The following is a 21,824-nucleotide window of genomic DNA, read 5'->3' on the forward strand; positions in this document are numbered from 1 at the left end:
TGAAGTGTTAGTCATTGGAGCATCTGGTCCGACTCTATTCTTTTTTTTTTCCTTTTAAGTTCTCCACAAGAACACTTAATCATGATTTGGATTTTTTTACCTCATATGGTTACTCGTATTAAAACGGCATGAATAACAAGGTGGAGCAATGAATTAATTAATTTATAATAATTAGGAAGAAACCTAGGAATATTGGGAAAATGGCATGGATAATGCATAAGAATCTAGTGTTAATACAACACCTAATTAAATTAGTGAAAATAGGGGAATATATAGGGAAAAAACATTGATTGTAACATCAGAATCTTAATTTTCTTATGCTTTCCCACTTAGATTGTCCACACTCCATACCACTGCATTACCAAATTTAAATGCTTTAATTCTAAGCTGTTTTTTTTTTTAAAAAAAAACAATTCCTTTTTCTTTAATCCTTTCTATTCCAAATTGGTTTTCCTATGGGAAACACCTTGTCCTTGTTGATGAAATGATCGAAGAGTTACTTGTTGCTGGTTGTTGGTTGTTGGTCGGAGGTGACAGATACCCTGTGAAATTGGTTGAGGTGGCAGATATCCCATAGAATTAAACGAGCATTTATCAATATTTGACGGAGCAAAATTATGTTTTTATATAGAAAAAAAATTAACAACTAACAAGTGGTTTTTTTTATTTCACTAAAACGTCAAGTATTTTGAAATAAACAATTTACTGAAATAACTAATATTTAGGATTATCCAACAATAATAACATATTCAATATAGTCTTGTAAATGCGGTATGAAGAGTCTGATGTGTATGTAGATCTTATTCCTCTCGCGTGAAGTTGGAGAAATATTTTTACTTCTAAAAACAAAATGATTTTCAAAACCATTTTGGATATTGAATGGACTTCCTATATGGCATATTTTGGTTTCACACTGGTCTGGCAATTATATATGAAAATAATGTACGGCCTATAGAAAATGTCAATTTTTCTAGTAACCATTTTTATTATACAAAATTTTATTTATTTATTTTTGTTGTAACCTTGCGTGCAAGCATTTGGGTCCAATATGCCTATCTCAGCGATTTTCCACATATGCCACAATCAACAATATAGGAGTATTACGTTACTAAATTTTGGCAACACATCCTTTTATTAATTTATTTGAATTTTTCTTCTAAGTATTTATTACAAGTCACTTTCATACTTCTTTTAAATCTTATAACCTTCTTTCTCATTTTTTCATTGGGGAGAAACATCAAATCACATGACAAATTATTAATAATAATAATTAAGCATTACTAATTTCTAGAATTGCTACTTCTATTTAAAAAAATTAAAACAATAAATAAAAATTACACTGTAGATGAGCTTGTAATTAATTATATGCTGCATTATAGTTTCTCAAGTGGTCATTTAAAATACCAATTAGGTGGAATTTTAAGAAATATTATTTTGTCTTTTCAAGACAATAAGTCTATCTTTTACTATCTGAGAAATTATATACTCTACTTTTTTTAAACTATCAATAACTTTTATTAAATATTTTAATCTATCAAGTATGTTGAGTTTTAGTGTAAAATATATAATGTTTATTTCTATTTATTTTTTTTAAAATGTGTGCATTCACTTTCAATTCTTAATATTATAAATGGAAACAACCAACAAAAGGAGTAAATACTCCATGGACACACAATAGCGCATTATAGTTGATTGGAAAAAATATAGAAGGCAAATTGTCAAATTATTAGGTCTTTGATCTAACATACATTAAAAATAGTACAACTTACATAATGTCATAGTGTAAGACCTAAATTACATTCTATCTCTACTCTTTTCTATTTTATAAAAAATCCCTTCAAATAGCAGTCATCCGGATACATTATACAACTACTTTGTTGAGATTAAAAAGGAAATTAAATATAAAATTAAATGTCAGTTCCCCAAATCATGCAAATCACAACATGCGATTCTCTCCCAAATTATAACAGATTTAAAAAAAATTGACAATTTTATATAATTATGTATCATATATATACAAAAAAAAAACTATGAATATGATAAAACAGTGTTGCAGATACTTAACAACATGCGATACATCACAACATCATGATACATAACTATGCTATACACATAACAAAGTTATGTATCATATACATAACTATGAATATGATACAAGTATCAATAGTAATATTTGATAGTGTCTATCGATACATAGACTTCTACTAGTTAAACAAGGCAGGGTGTACGTGTCGGTAGTAAAAAGATAACGGATTTTGTAATATTTGTGTATCCAATACATAACTATGAACATGATACATAGTAATTTGTGTTTCAATAAATTAGGGTTATGTATCACAACTAATATTTGAAAACAATATATTGTACATGATTAAATTGTAATGTATCATAAAGGTGAAACGAACGAATTATACATTAATTTAAGAATCAAAATCAACTAGATACATTAAAAGATCTGAACCCATATGCATCATAAAAAAGATGAACAACAAAAAATCGGGACAAAAAATCAACAATCTAATCTATTTCGACTTCTCTTTCTCAACAATCACTTTAGAAGACAAATGTATATCCACTTTTTTCTACATTTACTTTAGAAATTACGAAGGTACATCCTTCTTCTCATTCTCATTCTCATTCTCCTTCTCAACATTCACTCTTGTAATTTTTTTTTACTATTAACATAGACGTCACTCATGAATTTCGATCCAAAGTCCTTACAAAAGCCACCAGTAGATCGACTTTTTTAGTCTTTTTGAGCGTTTTTTCCACAGTCTATTTAGAAGGAGAAGATGCATCCTTCTTCGACTAGTTGAGTAATACCAACACTAAAAGAATGATCCTGATCCATATGCATCAGGAAATAAAGAAGAAAAAAAATAAAATTGAAGAAGACGACTGTGGAGGAGACACAGTATATCGATTGAGTAGTTTGAATTTGATGACCGGAGAGAGAATACTTTTGAGAATAAAATTGATATGAAAATTCTAACGGATAAGATTCTAGAGAATTCTTTTGAAAATCAAATTGATATGAAAATTGTAACTGATAAGATTGTAGAGAAAATTATGGAGAGAATAAAGGAGTGAAAGAAAAGAAGGAAATCATGTGTTAAGGATGGGATACTTATGTATCCGATTAACTTGAAAATTTGAAAAAAATAAAGAATTTTGGAAATATTTTGAAATGGTAGGGAATGATGGAAATTATGAAAAATAAAAATGTGTATATAGGTAATTTATCCTTAAAAGGATTGTTCAAGTTTTATAGTGTAACTTATAAGGAGTACATTTATTATAACCCTTCCCATTTTCATGCTCGGGGCGGTACATATTTTTTATTTGAAATTTCACTGATATGTACACATTCATGAATGCCTATCATGCTCGAATCTCTACATATTCTTTATCCGATGTTCTATTGTCCGATGTAGTGCGTGTACATTCATGGATTGGGTGATAATTTTCACCTTTTGCAATTGTTCAATTTTATGGGGTACACATTAGACTTGACTTCGATATTATGTCAAATTAGATTTTAGCCTAATTTAAACCTCCATAAGAATTGCTCTAACCTTATAAAGAGTCCAAAATTATATTCATTCACCAAGGTAAGCATTCCATTCCCAAAAAAGGAAAGAAGAACAGTTGGACATATAGCACATAGCTAGTGTTTTTTCGACATTGATATACTTTAGTGAAAAGTTTATCAATATTTTAATGTATCACTCCATGTGACGAACAGCTTTAGCCCCTCTTAGTGCCATATGAAATTACCACCACTATGCCATTTCTAGAGTCATTATGACAACACCTCCTAACATATACAATTCACTCACGGTAAAAAATTATTCTAATCGACTAATAAATCAAATATATATATATATATATCTTTGATTTCTATTACAATAAGGTCTCCGTTATATTCTATCCTTCTCATACTTCACTTGTGAAATTATACGGAGTAAGTTGTTGTTGTATAGTTTTCAAGCTGTTTCTAGAACAATATAATGTAAAAAGGAAGAGAAAAGAAAATGTTTAGTGTGAGAAACAAATGAGAATTGTTCTAAAAAAAAATAAATCCTCTCCTTATTCTTAGTGTTGTTGAAAAATCTATCACATATATATTTGGTCAAATGATGTCTTGTACGGATTAGGCTTTCGTTATCCTTTTTAAGTATTTAATACAGCTACTATTTTAAAAATTGGGATTGTTGTGTTGACAAAGAACATATTCTTGTATTTTATTTGATGGTCGACCTACGACTTTGTTTGTTAGTTGTATTAGACAAGTTGTTCGGATAGTAAACACCTTTCATTTTTAATTCTAAAGTTGTGAGTTTTGTTAGTCGTACTAATTATTACATTAATAGAATTAGTAATATGAAGAAGAAGAAGAAAAAAAACCACGGTTAAGTTATATTCCAATTGTATAAATATTCATTTATCCTAAATTTCAGCGGATATAAGTTAATTCCTTTTTCAAATTTGGTAAAATTTACGTATAATCTTCGCTAACGCAACCTAGCTAGTGATAGAATAACGTTTAAGTTGACAAGTAATTAAATTATGTATGTAAGAATAATAAATCACACGTAGAATGTTCGATAAACACAAGAAAATGGAATAAGAATACCGTAAGAAAGAAGCAGAAATAGATATTATTAACAAATTTAATTACTATATATCTTCTGAATTATGACCTTAATAATATTTTTATAGCAAAACTAACGCATCTTATCCTATCTTTGATTAATAATTAGTGTCATTTCATCGCACAAGAAATAGTAACATTCCAAAAATACCAAAGAAGATAAAAACAAAAGGATAGATTGTTACGTACTGATGTAAAAAAAAAAAGGCCCCATTTGGACTTTAAACAATTCGTTAAACATGTTGCAAAAGATATTCAAGAGATATGATTGAATGTTTAATTACGATTCGTCCGATTATGATTTAAATTTGGGATCTAAAATATTAGAATAACGCTTAACGTCCTCATCAGTAACTGAATTTTAAAATTATAAATTCTTGTACATATATTTAGTAAGTTTCTAAATACAAATATAGATTTAAACTAAAATTACTGGGTCCAATTAAATTCATATCTAACCTCCTGGTTCCGCCCCTCCATCCGCCTTTAATTAGATATTTTATGTTTAAGCCATGAGGATATAATTCTTTAGTAAAGACACTAATTTGATGGACTTATTCAAGGTGAATTCAAATCAATTGAACCAAATAAATTTTAGATATAAGATGTCAAAAGAATAAAGTATTAAAGGGTGACACAATAGATGTGAGAAAAGCATTTTACCATATTGATATGAAGAAAAATTAAATATATAAATTTTAATGTTAAAAGATTGAATTAGTCTAATCTAATTTAAGTCCAAAAGCTAATCAGATTAATTCTCGAGAGGTAAAAACGTGACAATTATTTAGAGACAGAGGAATTGAAGTATTATTTTATAGGAGTAATTTCTTTAAGCTAATGGTATGTGGAAAAAAAAGAAGTGCCCTTTATGGAGTTTGAATGGCCACACCCTTTGGCAAATACTACATACTAGAAAACTATAATGTTGACATTTCATGTCATTAAAACTATTTATTACTTATTAATCCAACTTCCTTATGATGTGATGGTGCTTTTTTGTGTCTCCATCTTTACTATTCCATTGGCTTTTTCCCCCTCAACTTCAATGGCCAAAAAAAGATGTTGCCATTCACTTTTAGCCTTTCTGTTAGTGCCCACTCTCCATTGGTTGCTTTGATTAAGTTGGGAATTAACCTTTTTATTTATTTATTATGGATAGACATTTTAATTATTATTATTTTAAAAAAAAAACAAGTTGGTTTCACTGTTTTTTAACTCTATGTAAAAATATTGCAAAAGGAAAAGAAAGTATTTGAGTATTGAATGCTCATGAGTTTGGAGTTTGGACTTACATTTTTAAAATGTAAGCAATAATTTTGGTATACATTTTATATAGCCAATTGTTCACTCTAATTTGAAGTTGAGGGATCTGATTACTTTTTTCAGGTAGAAAAAAGAAACGTTTCCATCACAAAACTCTTATTCGTGTCTTTTTAGTAAAATGTGTGTCCAAATATAAATTCAATTTTCAAATATTTTTTTTTAAAAAAAAATGAAGGTAGGGGTAGAGAAAATTAGGAGGAAATTATAAGGAGGGAATCGAATACTCACCAACAAGGTTTGTTCACGTAGTCAACTACTACTATAAAAATCAATAGCTAGTTTCCCAATGAATTTCTCAATAAAAAATATCCAGTGGCAATTGCAAAGATATTTTGATTGATATCCATGTGAAAAGAAAATAATATTAGTAATTGTTTCATATGAAAAAAATTAAGAAATTTCTCACCATTTCAATACAACTTGACTTCATTTTTTTAAAAAATAAAATAAAATCACCAAGTTCATGTTCAAACACCTATTAATTAAAACTCTCATTTAAAGAAAGACTTTGAAGTTCAATCATATAATATACGAAGAACAAGAAAGGATATATGTATATTAAAACAACAAGTTGTGATATATTTTGAAGAAATCAACATAAACATATTATGGTGTTATAATGGTCAAGTTGGAATATAAGGAAAAATAGTTATATGATTGGCCTATATGTGTCCTCCTAAAAATGTAGGGACTATATATAATTAATGCGACTACTCGACATTGATTTTTTATTTCACTTTTTATCTTTCTCTTTTTATAAGAGACTTTAATTTTGGAGATCACTTGTCTCATTCCCTTTAGAAAAAAAAAATCTTCTTCTTTTCTGTTTTTTTTCTTTAAAATTCTTTGGTAACAACAAAAAGAGAGGGGGGTCTGGTATTTGAAACCCCATACCTAAATAAATGAAGTTGACTTTAACCATTCATGTAATTTAATTTAATTGCCACATGTAATTTATCATTCATTTTAAATTATCAATTATTAATATTAAATATAGTTATTTGAAATTACTTTTATAATAACCTATGATTTTATACAAAAATAAAATAAAAAAATAAAATAAAATAATATAATAATAATCAGTATATAGGATTTGGACCCATAAAATAATGTCCTAATTAAATCTACTCACTCTGTCTGTCTCTTCTTTTTCCTCCCTTCAATGAACTCTAATTGTAAGTAATATATACCGTTACTATAAGTAATATCCCATCAGGTCATCCTTTCATGTAGGAGTGGATCTAGAGGTTTAGTTTGTTTTTTTTTCTTTTGTCTATATCTTATATATATGTTAACAAATTTATTAAATATTTGATTGTAAACCTGATTATATAATATTGACTTAAACTCGTTATAAGAATTCATAAATTTTAAATTCCTGATCCATCTATGTTTACATACTATAACAAATAACATATCTTATTTTCAAGATTTCAAATCCTACCCTTTATGAAAACATACATGTAAATATACTTCCTATTGCAAATAAATTAAAATTTTAAAAATGCAAAACTTTAACTCTATAATTTTCTCCATTGACTTGTTGTACAAAATCTCGGGTAGCTAGGAAGACAAGAAGTAGATAGATAAATAAATAAAAATGTAGTTAGTACTCTGCTCTCCACCTTAACTTGGCCACCCACATTCATTTTGGCATAGTATATAAGTGTGTACTACAAGTAGATATACATGTCCTACGTAACATATATAGAGAGATATGTTCAACCGTACAGCACGTGAATTACTACGTAGAATATGTGTGTCTATTTGTTCAACTTTATACAAGTTTAAGTGTTTATTTATACAGTACACCCAAAGTTGAAGGACATAAATATAGTAGTTGATATCAAGTTTAAAGACACGTTTATATATTTTTTCTTTTTTATATTTTTTTTGTTTCCAATTGATTGTATAAGGAGAGTTTGTAGAGTTGAAGCAATGTCTATATTCTACGCAAGTTTGGCATAAAAATCGAATAAATGATAGAAAAAGAATGTGTATATCCAAAATTGCATGATTGAAAAGTGAAGCATTATAAACCAGAAAAATAAGAAGAAATGAAGAATATTATTTATGGGGGTCAATTAATTATTGTAGCATGCATGTTCTTGGGCTGCAATCAAAGTCAAAATTATAGATAGGATCCGTGGCTACCACAAGCCATCGTGTGTCAGATTATGTAATGTCTATTTCTGATTTTGACATTTTAATGTTCTCTACCTCATAGCACAATTGAATTATTTCTTCTCATTTTAGAATTTGGATCAAATCGAGTGGAGTATATATTCTAGAAAATTAAGCTATATATTTCAGAATACGATAGCCACGATTAGCCGGACCTTGGCCTGTCAATTTATAATAATTTATTTTGTTGCACACCCTTAATCACGATCTCAGGTTCGAGGCCAACTAGGTAAGAAGTCATCTTTTGGGGAGCACTTTAGCACCTGAAATCTCCGGAGAGAATTCTAATTTAATTAGGTCTCAATATATATAAGTATCAAACGTTGGGTGAAAACTAAAACAAAAAACTTTTATGCACAAATATTATAACTTTTTTAATTTATACCATAAAGTTAAGTTGATCTATAATAACGATATACCTAGTGAATATCTTAATTTGTTAATTGACATAGAGAATCGACTATATAACCTAGTATAACCAATTAGAATGTATTGATGTGTAAAAAATTGATCCAACATGACATGACACGTATTATTTACATTGGCTGATTTCACAAAAGTGTATGTCTCATGTGAACTTGTGGTATGTTTTATAGATATCTCTTCTCTTTCTTTAGAAGTTTGTCAGCCTAGCTAGGGTCCTAAAAACAGAGGCATGCGAGAAGCTAACAACCGGATTTGTTGCGATCACCTAGGGATCACCATACAACTTTTCGCTCACGATAAGGATCAGCGCATAGCACAATTCTTCTTGGAGGAGGGTTGTCATGGGTTATTGATCATTCCTTCTCTTTGACCCGTCCTCGTCATATGTGTCACATAAAATTATTTAAGCCGTTAGTATATATAAATGAAATTCTTACAAAATAAAAATAAAAAAAATCTTAAACTATGGATGTTTCCTCATGAAGATTACATTAAGGAATTCCTAATGTTGGATTGAAAAGAAAATATAATGTATCTAGTCTAGAATATGGTGCTAGTTAAAACTATTATTATAAGAAAAAGAAGACCAAAATATGCTTAGATTGATTAAGTTTTTTGGTGTGGCTTTTCCATCGTGATGACTGATAGGGATTGTTAGGTGCTCATTTTGGCCAAGCAATAATAATATTATTGCTCTCTTTTTTATTTATTCTTTTTAGCAAGTAGAAATAAGGATATTCTTTTGTCTTATATATTTTGTTTATCTTTTGAGAATCCGGCACTTGCGTATTCTACTGGTAATATAACTGTCAAGTTATGTAGTATGTTCAAATGAGAGATGATCAAGTCATTCATTTGGTGAAGCAAGAATTTCAATAGATGGATGAAAAGCAAGTTACCTAGCTACTAGAATCTCTTTGTTTTGTTTTCGGGTGGGCCTGACGAGAGGAAGAGGTAGGTATAAGAAGTTTTAGGGAGGGGTGATTAATTAGGCAGCGTTTACCGAAGACATGACCTTGATAGGAAGAAGTGGAAGTCGAGTATTAGGGTAGAGGGTTAGTAGGTAGCGTATCTCTTTATCATATAATGAGTATTAGTATTATTTTTATGTTTCCTTATATTTTGATCTCTAGTATTACCTTATTATTTCCTTCACTTCATTTATCTTTATCTTCTTAGCTTGTTGATGTTAGTGCTAGTTATTATTGCTTCTTTTGTCTTAGAATATCTCCTTAAGAAAGGGTCTAATGGAAACAACCTCCCTAACCTGATTATAAGGTACATGGTAAAGTCTACGTACAAATATGTTAAATTTGTTGATCTTGCATTGTGAGGGATATATATATCTTTCAGGATTTTTATACTATACAGCAGCTCCACATAGCTCATAACAAAAAATTATCTTAAACTTTTTTTACCATTTAAACTTTAGAAACAAATGTACTATATATTTTGATTTCAACTTGAAAGAGAAGTAGAAATACTGATCATTTAAAAAGCACGGTAGGAAAGAAAGTGGCAGTAATTTTCAATAATGTGCTGAACAGAATAATACAATAATATTCACATACTCTTCCTCATCTTGATATCACAAGATTCTATTTGATAATGAGTCATAGTTTATTCTTCTTAGGCATAAGTCAGATGCACAAATTTGATTGAGTAAGCTCGGCATTTTATTTTTATTTCCAAAATTATGAATCACCATTGGGAATTTATGATACATCATGATTCATGCCATATATTGATATGAATTTTTATTTATTTAGCAACACATTTCTACTGATCATGATGATTTGGAGAATGATATGCAGTCATAAATTTATCGTTTTGTACTTTTTGAGGAATCACACTTGGAGTATGTTGTTGTCACTTGTCTACACACAATACACAGTAAAGTTTTTTTCCCAGTTTGAACAAATCTTGGGCCGGGCAACATTCAAGTGAGTCTAGATAGAGGGAGTCCCCAAATGCCTATCATTTGCTTTCATATTTGACCAAATCCCAATTGCTAGAGATGTTGTAACAATGCACTATCAAGGGAAATACATCCAAAACTACACCGAATTCATAATATGTGGCTAAGCAATTATTCTATTGTATCATTTTACAAGTCAATGAGGTAAAAGTTTCGTATAACAGAATACAATACAACCTCTCCCTGTACAAATAGTGATTAAGCAGAGGACACATGATGTCTAATAATATCAAAAGAACCATGTATAACACAGCTTGAACGTCATCCACTCTAAAATTCTTCATGGACTTCAGGGTCCTCATAAGCAGGAGCTTCATAACTACTAGACTCTTCAGAAGTTTCAAAGCTTGTATATGTGGTTGATTCACTATCATACGAGTCCTTGGGTACCTCGGAACTTTCAGCTATAGTTTCCTTGTACAATTCATCCGACACAGTTCCATCGACTTCTATTTCCTTTAGTTGGAGAAATACAAGTAAATGATCCACTCCATTAACCAAATCATACACCATTAATCCAACCTTTCCTCCAACCCAACTGCCCAACTCGCTTCCAACCAAGTAACCAAACCTACCCATGGTCTGCTCCCCGAGATAGCCAACCCAATAGGCACCAAACAAGGTACCAGAACCCCTCAATACCCCTTCAGTTGGTGTACCTCCAAGATAAAGTGCTTCAAAGAAGTCCCATCCTGCAGAAATTATCGGACCAACAATACGCTTGGTTTTTCGCACGGCCAATTTTGCAGCTTTTGCTCCTTCTTTCTGAGCTACTTTAGCTGCTTCTTTTGCTGCGATGCCTTGTGATATGGCATCAGCCAGAGCAGTCTCGATAGCTGAGTTCCTTGCTCTCTCCACATGAGAAGATCTGATGTTATAAGCGTAAAGCTTCACACCTTCCTTGACTAAACATGCTACGCTTCCCGTACTCCCATCAAAACAGTGCAACCAAGTAAATTCCCCACTCTTCGATGCAGCCTCTTGACCAACCAACTCCCTACATTTTTCAGCTGGAAAGCAACAAGATATTAGATAATTGATTGATATTACGTATAATAAGGTGGAACGGAATAAGCAAAGCACCAAATAATGGTGAGTAGGACGGTTAACACTGAAGAAACCCCTTATCCTTAAAAGTTGTGACGCTGTCAATGATACAACTTAAAGCACAAAATACTCAAAGAAAAGTGCCTCAAAGTAGCCCATTGATGAAACTGATGCTGGTATGGAAATACATGCAGATTATGAAGTATGAGCATAAAAGTATCCTGTAGCAATGAGTGCACAACATAATACCAAAATGGAACATTCCAAAGGTTAAAAGATTCCCAGGAAACAACACAAAGTGATTGCTAAATCAATAACATTGTAATATCCATATCAGCTCCTTCTTGAATGCATGGCACTAAAACCAGAGTCTCAGTTGAATGGTCAATGCAACAAATTTATCAAGAAATAAATGGTAGGCAGAACATATGTAAGAGGCAATTATCCAGTAGCACAGTTGATATTTTTAATTGTTGGGGGTTTTACCCTGTGCACACCCAAAGGGTAGCGGCTGCGGGTTTCCCTTGTCATAAAAAAAAAAAAGTTAAATAAAAAAAAGAAAGCTTCAATGTTGAGAAAGAGATTGAATATTAGTTCATAATTAACGCTTTGATACCTGAATTAACACTGTCTAAAGCGAGACGAAGTACTCAACCCACATAGCACCAAATTTCAGGATTTAAGCACTAAATATTTCTCTACACAATATCAGCCACAATAGGTACAAAGAAAAGACTTTAAAGAGTCAAAAACTACAAGATTATATTTAGAGGGAGCAAATAGAAGAACTGTTAAAGCAATTGACTCATCCAAGATTCTATGTCAAGCTACTTCCAGGATTATGAAAGTCATTAGCAACTACAGGTAGGGTATTGATCAGTAAATCGAACTATCTTACCATCATATGCTTGAATATTCATTCGTTACTGATGCTGTTAGTCAAAATTTGCAGGATCCTCATGATAGTCATTGGGATGCAGCAGTATGTATCCATCAATATTTCAAGACCCACCCAGGACAAAGCGTTCAATATGAAGACTGAATGAATACTTATATTACAGGAAATGCATATACAGGTTGGCTGAGTCATCTAGATAGTCCATATTCAAAAATTGTGTTTGATACACGGAAACTTGCAAGTGAAAAAGTAAGAAGCAAGGTAGACTGTTCAAATTGACCTGCAAGCAAAATGCATATTACACATAACTGCAGGTAAATTTGTACACTCTACCAAATGACTCCTAAGATAGTAAGGTAGACTTTTGAATTTTGTGGTCTTAAGTCTTGACCCAAAGATGTGTATAATGCACCAAAATGGCCTTCGAATCTTATGGTCTTAAACATGTTGTGGGGATGTTGGAATTAAAGAGTTACTAAACATAGAAGGAGTCATTCTCTTTGAAACATACTAAAAAGGGAAGTACGACACTAAATTGGAACAATACATTTGCATAAGCCGTATAATCTTTCATTCTTGTCACTTCCAAGAATGTCGAGAGCACGCTTATACTGTGGGATGATTGTGCTTCATCTGGACCACAATATTCAAAAGCCTTCAATATGAAGACTGAATGAACACTTGTATCACAGGAGACGCATATACAGTTTGGCTGAGTCATCTAGATAGTCCAATTCAAACATTGTGTTTGATAAACGGAAACTTGCAAGTGAAAAAGTAAGAAGTAAGGTAGACTGTTCAAATTAACCTGCAAGCAAAATGCACATTACACATTACTGCAGGTCAATTTGTACACTCTACCAAAAGACCCCTAAGGTAGTAAGGTGGACTTTTGAATACTGTGGTCTTAACCCAAAGATGTGTATAATGCACCAAAATGACCTTCGACTCTTATGGTCTTAAACATGTTGTGAGATGTTGGATTTAAAGAGTTGCTAAATATAGAAGGTATCATTCCTTTCTAAACTAAAAAGGAAAGTACGACACATAAATTGAAACAAAGGAAGCAATACATTTGCATAAGCAGTATTATATTTCATTCTTGTCACTTCCAAGAATGTCGAGAGCATGCTTATTGTTAGACCTGTTGTTACTAAGGTCTATAAACGCAGAAAGAAGGGTGAAAATAAGGCTTAAATATAGTTGTTTTATTTATTAATTATTATGTGAATGTAATTCTAGTAGTTATCTAGTAGTTATCTAGCAGTTAACTAGCAGTTTAGGTAGTTATTTGGGGATAAATAGTACTGGGAAAAGGAAAAAGAGAGGATTTTGGTGGGTAAGGAAGCAGATTTGGAGGTTAAGGTTCCTCGAAATACCTTGAATGTTAGAAGTATTCTCTACTAACTATTTGTATAACATATTCTAATTATCTGTAGCAGTAAATATTAGTTGAAGTGTTGTTCCTACTTCTGTCTTGTATTTGGAAGTTTACAGATTTATTATTAGAGAATTGTGGGTTCCTAACAATTTTGGTATCAGAGCCTTTATGGCTTCAACCAGAATGGAAGGGAGGATTGAAGGATTAGAGAAGACACTGGATGAAGTACAACATGAGATTGGTTCAGTACGTGATTACATGGGGCAGTTACGAGACTAGATGCAAAAAAAAAATGAGCGTGACGCTGAAATTCTTCAACATATGAAAGGAAAATCAGTGATTCAGGAAGATCCAATTAAAGACACAGCTGTAATGGCAGAGAACAGCCACAATCGCAGAGGTGACGGATTCCGGGAAGTTCAGCCACAACTTCGTGATGAAACACGTCCTAGAAGACTGGAACTACCCTTATTTTCTGGTGATAATCCTTATGGGTGGCTTAATAGAGCAGAGCGTTATTTTCATTTCAATGGCATTGATGACACGGATAAATTGGAGGCTGCTGCTGTTTGCCTTGAAGGTAGAGCCCTAAATTGGTTCCAATGGTGGGAGACCAGAATGCCGGTTGTCACATGGGATGTGTTTCGAATAGCCATACTCCAACGATTTACTCCATCACAGTTAAGGAACTTATATGAGGTTTTGATAGGATTGCAACAAACTGGAAGTGTGGCCCAATATAGAGAAGATTTTGAGTTACTTTCAGCACCCTTGAAAGATGTTGATGATGAGGTTTTGGTAGGAATTTTTATAAATGGACTGAGAGGGGAAATCAAGGCAGAATTGCGTCTTAGCAAGTTGGGAACTCTAACCCAAATTATGGACCAAAGCCAACGTATTGAAGAAAAGAATTGGGCTCTCAGCCAAGCCCACTTGCAGAGATCTATGCCGATCACACTTCCTAAGGTGTCAACGCATTTTCCAGGGACTGACAATAGCCGGACAGGAAGTGCTGCAAGTTCCCATGTGCGTGTAGCCACAACACCATATCATTCTGCCCGTACAACAGTTTCAGTAGTACCACGACATTTTCAAGAGCAAAAGCGAGGAGAGATCATGCAGCCAGGACTTGAAACTTCAGCAAGGCGTGGTGGAGCATACAAAAGGCTATCTGATGCAGAGTATCAGGATAAATTAAGAAGAGGACTTTGTTTTCGCTGCGATGAAAAATATGGCCCCAATCATCGGTGCAATTCAAGACAGTTAAATCTGCTTATTGTAGCATCAGAGGACAGCGAAGATGGAGACATAGAAGAGCATTCAAATGAAATAATAGATGCAAGGATGGATCAGTTAAATGTTCAAGAACAACCAGAGTCTCAAAAGTTAATGGAATTGTCTTTGTACTCTATTACAGGATTTACCACAAAGAAGTCCTTGAAGGTAGGGGGAACAATATTGGGGAAAAAGGTTATTGTGTTGATTGATAGCGGAGCCTCAACAAATTTTATTTCTCGCAATGTGGCCGAAGAATTAGGGTTAAAGCAAATAGAAACTAAGTCAATTGTGGTGGAAGTAGGGAATGGACAACAAGTAAAGAGTAGGGGAAGTTGTAAAGCTGTGGAACTGTGGATTGATAAATTGTGCATAACACAAGATTATTTCCTTTTTAATTTGGGAAGTGCCGATGTTGTGTTGGGACTAGAGTGGCTGGAGACTTTGGGGGATATTCAAGCTAATTTCAAAACGTTGACGTTGAAATTTGAAATAGGAGGGCAAACACAAGTTGTTCGAGGAGACCCCTCATTGTCCAAATCAGTGGTTTCACTCAAAACTCTGTTTAAAGCCTTGCAAACAGATGGAGAAGGGTATTATCTTGACCTCAATGAGTTAACAGCAAGGGAAGAACAAGAGAATATGAATTTGCAGCAGTTACTAGAAGAATTTGGAACTTTATTTGAGGATCTGCAAGGGCTACCACCAAATAGGAGTCATGATCATGCTATCCAACTTAAAGAGGGATCAAATCCACCTAATATTCGTCTATACCGTTACCCTCATTATCAAAAAAATGAGATTGAGCGAATCGTCCAGGAAATGCTTGTAGCTGGTATCATTCAACCAAGTACAAGTCCTTTCTCCAGTCCAGTGTTGCTAGTTCAAAAAAAGATGGTAGTTGGAGATTTTGTGTGGATTATCGGGCCCTTAATAAGATTACTATTCCAGATAAATTTCCAATTCCAGCAATCGATGAATTACTGGATGAGCTTGGGGGTGCCACTGTTTTTTCAAAATTGGATCTAAGATCGGGGTACCATCAAATTTGAGTTTGCAAGGAGGATGTAGCAAAGACAGCATTTCACACACATGAAGGCCATTATGAGTTTTTGGTCAGGCCATTTGGGTTGTCAAACGCTCCATCTACTTTTCAAGCCTTGATGAATGAGATATTTCGGCTTCACTTACGTAAGTTTGTATTGGTCTTTTTTGATGACATATTAGTTTATAGTGTAGATTTTTCTACCCACTTGGGTCATATGCGGGAGGTGCTGCAAATTTTAAAACATCATAACCTGGTTGTCAATCGAAAAAAATGTCATTTTGGTCAACCATAACTAGAGTATTTGGGACATATTATTTCCGCAAGTGGAGTCTCAGCGGATCCTGCCAAAATAACAAGCATGGTTAATTGGCCAAATCCCAAAGATGTTAAAGGTTTGCGGGGTTTTTTGGGACTTACTGGTTACTATAGGAAGTTTGTTCGTGACTATGGGAAAACAGCCCGGCCACTCACACAATTGCTCAAGAAAGATGCTTTTCATTGGAATAAAGAAGCTCAGTTAGCTTTTGAGTCTCTTAAGGAGGCTATGGTCACTTTGCTGGTTTTGGCACTACCAAATTTTAACAAAGTGTTTGTGGTTGAGACAGATGCTTCAGGATTAGGGATTGGAGTTGTCCTAATGCAAGAAGGACATCCCATCGCTTTTCTTAGTCAAGGATTTTCTACTCGTGCTCAATCCAAATCAGTATATGAAAGGGAGTTAATGGCCATTGTTTTTGTTGTACAAAAGTGGCGTCATTACCTGATGGGTAAGCATTTCATTATACGAACAGATCAACGAAGTCTCCAATTTCTCATGGGGCAACATGTTATGGCTGAGGAGCAACAAAAATGGGTTACTAAGTTGATGGGGTTTGATTTTGAGATTCAATATAGACCGGGTTGTGAAAATAAAGCAGCTGATGCCTTGTCTCGCCAATTTCATTTCATGGCTTTTTCTGTTCTACGCAGCAGTACATTAGATGATCTTTCCACAGAAATTCAACAGGATGATCAACTCCGTATATTGACTCAAGAGTTGCTGCAAAATCCGGCTTCACGACCAAATTATGTTCTAAAGAATGGCTGCCTATTTTTCAAAAGTCGGCTGGTGATTCCCCGTTCGTCATTACACATTCCCACACTCCTTAGGGAATTTCACTCTTCACCTACTGGAGGACACTCAGGTTTTTTCCGTACATACAAACGCATTTCACAAGTGTTGTATTGGAATGGAATCAAAAGGGATGTACAAAACTATGTGGCTAGTTGTGAAGTTTGCAAGCAAAACAAGTATGAAGCCCTAAGTCCCGCTGGCTTGCTGCAACCATTACCTATTCCTACTCAAGTTTGGAATGATATTGCTATGGATTTCATCAGTGGGTTACCAAAAGCAATGGGACATGATACTATACTTGTGGTGGTGGACCGTTTCACTAAATATTGTCATTTCCTCCTCTTATGTCATCCCTATACAGCAAAGAGTGTTGCTGAGTTATTTGTTCGTGAGATTGTACATTTGCATGGTTTTCCCAAAACAATTGTGTCTGATCGCGATCGGATTTTTGTCAGCCAATTTTGGCAAGAATTATTCAAGTTGTCCGGTACTAGCCTTAAATTAAGCTCAGGTTATCACCCTCAAACAGATGGTCAAACTGAGGTTGTCAACCGTTCTTTGGAAACTTCTTTGCGCTGCTTTTCAGGAGCACATCCAAAACAATGGCCAAGATGGATTCCTTGGGCTGAATTTTGGTTCAATACCACTTACCATGGTTCCACCAAGATGACCCCTTTCAGAGCTTTATATGGGCGAGATCCTCCCTCTTTGTTGCGGTTTACTGATGAAATTTCTGCTGTTGAAGAGGTCAACCAGCAACTTATGGCTCGCAACAATATTTTAGATGAACTCAAAGCTAATCTAATTCATGCTCAAGCTCAAATGAAAGTCTATGCTGATGCTAAGCGTTGTGAAGTTGTGTTTCAGCCTGGTGATTTGGTCTATCTTCGTGTGCAACCTTTCAAGCTTCGCTCACTTGCTAAAAAGGTTAATCAGAAGTTAAGTCCTCGTTACTATAGGCCATATACCATATTGAATAAAATTGGTGAAGTTGCTTATCGCCTTGATTTACCCCCTCATTCACGGGTGCTCCCTGTATTTCATGTTTCTTGGTTAAAGCGCGCAGTTAAGGATTCTATTCCAGTTCAGCAGCTCCCTCCTTTCTTATCTGATGAGCTTGAACTACAAGTGCAACCTGAAGGTGTAGTGGACTGTCATACACTCTTGAATGGTTCCAAAGAGGTGTTGATTAAATGGGAGGGCTTACCAGACTTTGAAAACACTTGGGAATCCTATGAGATCATTGATGCACAGTTTCCTCATTTTCACCTTGAGGACAAGGTGAAACTCGTTGGGGCGGGTATTGTTAGACCTATTGTTACTAAGGTCTATAAACGCAAAAAGAAGGGTGAAAATAAGGCTTAAATATAGTTGTTTTATTTATTAATTATTATGTGAATGTAATTCTAGTAGTTATCTAGTAGTTATCTAGTAGTTATCTAGCAGTTAACTAGCAGTTTAGGTAGTTATTTGGGGATAAATAGTACTGGGAAAAGGAAAAAGAGAGGATTTTGGTGGGTAAGGATTTCTCAGGCAGATTTGGAGGTTAAGGTTCCTCGAAATACCTTGAATGTTAGAAGTATTCTCTACTAACTATTTGTATAACATATTCTAATTATCTGTAGCAGTAAATATTAGTTGAAGTGTTGTTCCTACTTCTGTCTTGTATTTGGAAGTTTACAGATTTATTATTAGAGAATTGTGGGTTCCTAACACTTATACTGTGGGATGATTGTGCTTCATCTGGACGTAGCGGACTTAACAAGAAAACTGTTAATCTCAAGAAGATAAACGAGATGTTTCTACTTAGAAATGGCCTCCTAAATACTGTCTGTAATAGCTATGTTGTCAACATAAACACCAAATGAAATATAGACACTGAGCAAAGTGCCTATAAAACACTGAATGATCAGCTTATAGATGTATTCACCAATTCTCTAATCGCTGCTGAATGTTACATATGTAAAGCGCTTGGTAAACACAGTTTGTATTGACCAACTTTTGGAGGCATGTCAAATGGCTCAGTGTAGATAGTTAAACATAAATGGTTAAATGTGTAGTATCTTATTAGTGCCCTACATCAGAAATACAGCTATATTCATTGTAAATTATGCCTATAAAAGGAACCAATTACAAGACATAAGTCACCCTTATGCATTTTTTGAATCATGTGAAAATAACAAACAAAAGGATGTTTCTGGAAGGGTTGAAAAGATAATATAGAGAATCATGAGTGCCCATTTAGTTTACTAACATATTTACTTACGTATAGCTCACTGCACATTTTAATTTTTTTTTATTACATTAGAGAAGGGGGAGGGGTGGTAAAGGGATTGCTACGCTATTAATAGGGTCTTCAATCTGTACCTCAACAGTGGACGGCACGTAGCTCCCAAGTATGCTTGCCCTCAACTCCTCATTGCACTTTTTTGGAAGCTAAACACAAAACATCTTATATTTTGGTAAAAGAGGAAGTACAGGTGAGTGTGTATATATATATATACCTTGGACAACTTGTTTGTCAATTGTGATTGAGCCATTCACTTGTATACAACTTTTTACCACTGAGGGTACTGAATAAATGAAAATTATTAAAATTACCAAAAAAATTACTAAACTGTGTGTAATTGTTTTGACACCATCTTGGTGCGTAGTTAATAAAACAATTATTTGATTTATCAAAGAAGAAAAAGTGCAAGACACTATCTTCATCAAAAAAGTGCAAGACATTACGTTTCCTACATCCTCCATCTTTCTCTTTTTTCTCACGGTGTATTAGAGAAGAGTCCCTTTCTACTAACTCAGCCCAAATATAATTTCCTTACTTTGTACCTTATAGAGAGAAATTCTACAAGGGGAACGGGGAGTTAAACAAAGCATTTGACTAAAAGAATGTAGCATGGTTTCAAGTTGCCATCACTACTATAAAAACTTAAAAACATAGTATGACACAGATAAGGAAAACTAAGTCTTTTCCACAATTCTTTGTCATTGAAAAAAAAGAGAGGAGTCTTTTCCACATTTCTGAGCATAGACTAAGCCTAGATGTTCCTTCACTTGCCAAATTTATTTCAATTTTGACAGTATACGCAGCTTTCTACATTCATGTCTGCTTTAGAGCCCTAGATCTAACATTTTACACAGAAAACTACTACCCTCTTCCACTTCAATTCTTTTTTTGTAATTAAATCTACATAAAATATAAAATCATGTTATATTATATGGAGTAGTATTTACCCAAGTCTACTCTCTTCAACCCAGAGATTAAAAGAGTTTCCAAATCCACATTATTGAATTCTCCTTATGCATAAGTTAATCACCCAAACTATACTCTCCTTATCATAAGTTAATCACCCCCACTATATAAGGAGTACTTTTAATTTCCCATTGTCCCTGCACTGTACAATATCTTTTTGATGACATTAACACTATACTATCAACTGCAATGCAGTCTCAAACAAGTTAGGGTAGGCTATATGAATCCTCATTGACCATGTTCACCATTTAAATTCATCAAACGCCAACTATAATGAGAATTCAATATTGAATTTATGATGGTCATCAACCTACAGCAACCTTCCGTAAACCTAAAGAAAAATGTAATTTTACTTCACAACAAGACAATAGAACACTACGAAATCATTTGTCACCCGGACAGTCAGTCAACATTCTTGCGGCATACTAAACCCCAAAATACCGCAGTGGATCATAACAAACTAAAGCTTCAAACCAAAAATGTAAAACTCCGACTTCGTTAGATCCCAAACCAACAATCCTTAGTCAATTTCAAGATTTGGTCAATATACTCTGCCATTTACCTTCAACTTGAACAAATACTTCCAAAATCAATAGCAATTAAACCCTATTTAGACGAAAGAACAAGACCTAAATTGAATCAATCATGGAAAACGTCGAAAATTGAATTGCTTACCGGTGATGCTGAGAATTAGTAGGCCAACGAGAAAGAGAAGAACTTGAACCCTCTTTTTCTCAATCATTGAACTCAAAAATTACTACACCCAAACCCTAAGTATGAAAGCAAATCTAAGAAGATGGATCTGCAGCAGTTGACTCAGTAGACGTCGGGATAAATGAATTTATTTATTTATTTTTGCAGTTCGTTAATTAAGCGGGAGAGTAAATTGCACTCTATAAGATATTATGCTCTCCCGTGTCATATCAGTGTATTCACTTTCTGCACCATGAAAAAATAAATAAAAAAGATCTATTAATTTATTCCTTACAAAATTATTTTAAAATTTTATAAATTCTTTTACACTTTCAAAAAAATATTAGCAGTGGAAAGTTTAATACTGCAAACTAAATGATGTAGTGTTTATATAAAATTTAAAAATCAAATATTGTATTCGTTAATGTAGAATTGAGTCCGAGCCTATTTGAATTGGCTTGTTTAAGCTGCTTTTAAGCCAGAATTGCGAGTTTTTTTGCCTGTAGGCAACGGAAAGACAAAAATTTTGGTATGACAAATTTGT

At 33.3% G+C, this 21,824-nt stretch overlaps 1 protein-coding gene across 1 annotated transcript; it reads right to left on the minus strand.

Moving 5' to 3' along the window:
• Nucleotides 1–10,640: 10,640 nt before the first annotated feature.
• LOC125849475 (uncharacterized) lies at nucleotides 10,641–21,487 on the minus strand. The gene is made up of 2 exons (XM_049529563.1): nucleotides 21,263–21,487; nucleotides 10,641–11,578 (listed from the first exon to the last, which is right to left on the minus strand). Exons 1-2 carry the CDS (start codon nucleotides 21,327–21,329, stop codon nucleotides 10,839–10,841), a joined length of 807 nt encoding a protein of 268 aa, XP_049385520.1. The 5' UTR covers nucleotides 21,330–21,487; the 3' UTR covers nucleotides 10,641–10,838.
• Nucleotides 21,488–21,824: the final 337 nt, after the last annotated feature.

The sequence above is a fragment of the Solanum stenotomum genome, chromosome 1 (assembly GCF_019186545.1).
Source record: "Solanum stenotomum isolate F172 chromosome 1, ASM1918654v1, whole genome shotgun sequence".
Classification (NCBI taxonomy): domain Eukaryota; kingdom Viridiplantae; phylum Streptophyta; class Magnoliopsida; order Solanales; family Solanaceae; genus Solanum; species Solanum stenotomum.

What these genes read in the sequence shown, in the direction of transcription:
- LOC125849475 (XM_049529563.1), bottom strand. Translation starts at nt 21,329, where the DNA reads ATGATTGAGAAAAAGAGGGTTCAAGTTCTTCTCTTTCTCGTTGGCCTA. An exon ending in ACTAATTCTCAGCATCACCG is followed by an intron (nt 11,579 to 21,262) that starts GTAAGCAATTCA and finishes GTTGCTTTCCAG; the next exon opens with CTGAAAAATGTAGGGAGTTG.